The following is a 2166-nucleotide window of genomic DNA, read 5'->3' as shown; positions in this document are numbered from 1 at the left end:
TTGTTGTTTGTTTGTTTTGGAATGGCCATCAGAAATGCTTAGGATAAATAACATAAAATTGTGAGTTAAATGATGATTATTCTTTACTATTTATATTTTAATTTAATTATGCCTTTCTATCTTTTGTTGAAACCTGTATGTTTAACAGAAAATTTCCCAGGAACGAGAAAAATTTGCTGATGAAGGCAGTATATTTTATACCCTTGGAGAATGTGGGCTCATATCCTTCTCAGACTACATTTTTCTTACAACAGTCCTTTCCAGTAAGTAGTTTTTCTCTTTTATTGGTTTGTAGAAATTATATAGGATTGTGGAGGACCACCTGAGCAGCTCTCCTTGAAAGAAGAGTGACTGTCTCCATTTTGACTGAGCCTCACCCTATTTTCTTGTATTATTATGTACAGAGCTGGCTAGGACTTCTGTTTATCCTTCAATTGGCCTTAATCAATGTATATTTGTCTAGCTGAGCTGCTGGTGATAGTCTTTGAAGGTGGCGTGCGTGTTTCCCTGGTAACCTATACTTGCTGCTCTTTAATGTGAGCTAGGTGGAGACAGGACGGTAGAGCTAATGCTCTGCGCTGCCAGCTGGGATCGAGCGTAGAGACAGAGGCTATGATTTCCTGGGGCTTGAAAGGCTACATCAAAGCTGAAGCACCAGACTTACCAAAACATTAGATACTATATAATGCAAATTACTCTCTCTGCATATCTTCCCTGCATATCGCGCAGAGGTAAATTTAGGCCACACACCTAGCTCAGCTCATACTAGTCTGTTTCCCACAATTCTCTGTCAATCCTCAAGCCACTCCCCCACTGAATAAAACTGGGTGAGGCCCTGGGTCGCTCTCTTGGTTCCAGAAAACCATCTCCGTGGCTGGACTTGGAGCCCCTTGACTCCCCAGTGATAGAAAATATAGTTTAGTGTCTTTGTTTTTGCCGTGGGTTGCATTGAAAGTGGTAGATTGGAATCAACTTGATGGGAGTCCAATAACGTAACTTTGGGATTATAAATATTGGCTTCCTGGACCAGGAGAAGGACCTGGAAGTCTCCTATATAGGATTATTAAAAAAAGTTAATTGGGAAAGTAAGACATATTGGTATAGTTAATGAATTCTACATTACTTAATATTTTATTTTTTTTTTTGAATTTCTGTAATTATTGTGTAGTGACCTGAAAGAAAACTCAAATATAAGGTAAAGTGACAAATCATGATGTTTCATCTAATTTTAATTAAAGTTCTCAGTTCTATCAAGATGAATTATGTACTGTATAATAATATAGCCTTTGTTAATGTTACTGCACTAAGAAAGAAAATAGTCTCACTTGCCATAATTGTACTTGGTGCAAGCATGTATGCGTGCGGGTGAGTGTGTGTGTGTGAGTGTGTGTGTTTGTGTGTTTGTCTGTGTGTGTGTGGTTGATTGGTTGTCTTGCCTGTTTCTCCTAAGTGCTGAGATTACAGGTGTGAGCCTCCATACCTGGCTTCTTAATTGTGTTGAATATTCATTTTTGGATCCTGTGGAAATACTTCCAGAAACACAAAACTCAAAAGTTGACACGTAGAGTTCCTTAAAGCATCAAAAGCTTGATAGAGAATCATTTAAGACTAGGGAATGTGTAGTAAGTAGCATGTTTATTCATCAGCTAAACAGCAGGACCATAGAAAAGCAGCCAGAACAATATAGAAGGCATCTCTCAGATGATATAGGACTGTCATATTTCCAATGAACTCTTTTCATTTGAAGTCAATGTACTCAGTGTTGTTCAAGAAATCGCTATCATTTTGAGTAACGTGAACAGTGCCCTGGTGCTTGAATTTGGAACACCAAAATACTTTAGAAGTTCTACTGTGATGCCTGAAAATCTACAACTAGAGTGAATCATTCTTTTTCTTCTGATTTGTCTTTCCTAAAAATAAAATTAAGCTGCCTTTCTAAAGAAATCATGATATGTAATACAGTTTACCCCACTGAATAGAGTTAATTCGTTGAAACTTTATGAAAGTTTGATTTTTCTAAATAGGTACAATCAACATAGCAGAAATATTTTGTGCTTACAATAGTGGCATGAATTTCTGATTCTTCTGTGTACCTGATCTGGATAATGGGCCTTCCTAAACATTTAACCATCTTTTACTGTCTTTCATGTACTCTTATTTTTTTTT

At 37.0% G+C, this 2166-nt stretch overlaps 1 protein-coding gene across 2 annotated transcripts in view; it reads left to right on the top strand.

Moving 5' to 3' along the window:
• Positions 1-2166, top strand: part of Micu1 (mitochondrial calcium uptake 1) — a 246445-nt gene that overhangs the window by 123354 nt on the left and 120925 nt on the right. For both annotated transcript variants that reach the window (XM_004623988.2, XM_004623990.2), the window contains one exon: positions 149-263. In XM_004623988.2, the coding sequence (XP_004624045.1) occupies positions 149-263 (115 nt within the window). The remainder of the gene's footprint in view (positions 1-148; positions 264-2166) is intronic.

Source organism: Octodon degus, unplaced genomic scaffold (assembly GCF_000260255.1).
Source record: "Octodon degus isolate 3935 unplaced genomic scaffold, OctDeg1.0 scaffold00005, whole genome shotgun sequence".
Lineage (NCBI taxonomy): Eukaryota > Metazoa > Chordata > Mammalia > Rodentia > Octodontidae > Octodon > Octodon degus.
This window is presented reverse-complemented; position numbering and strand designations above follow the sequence as displayed.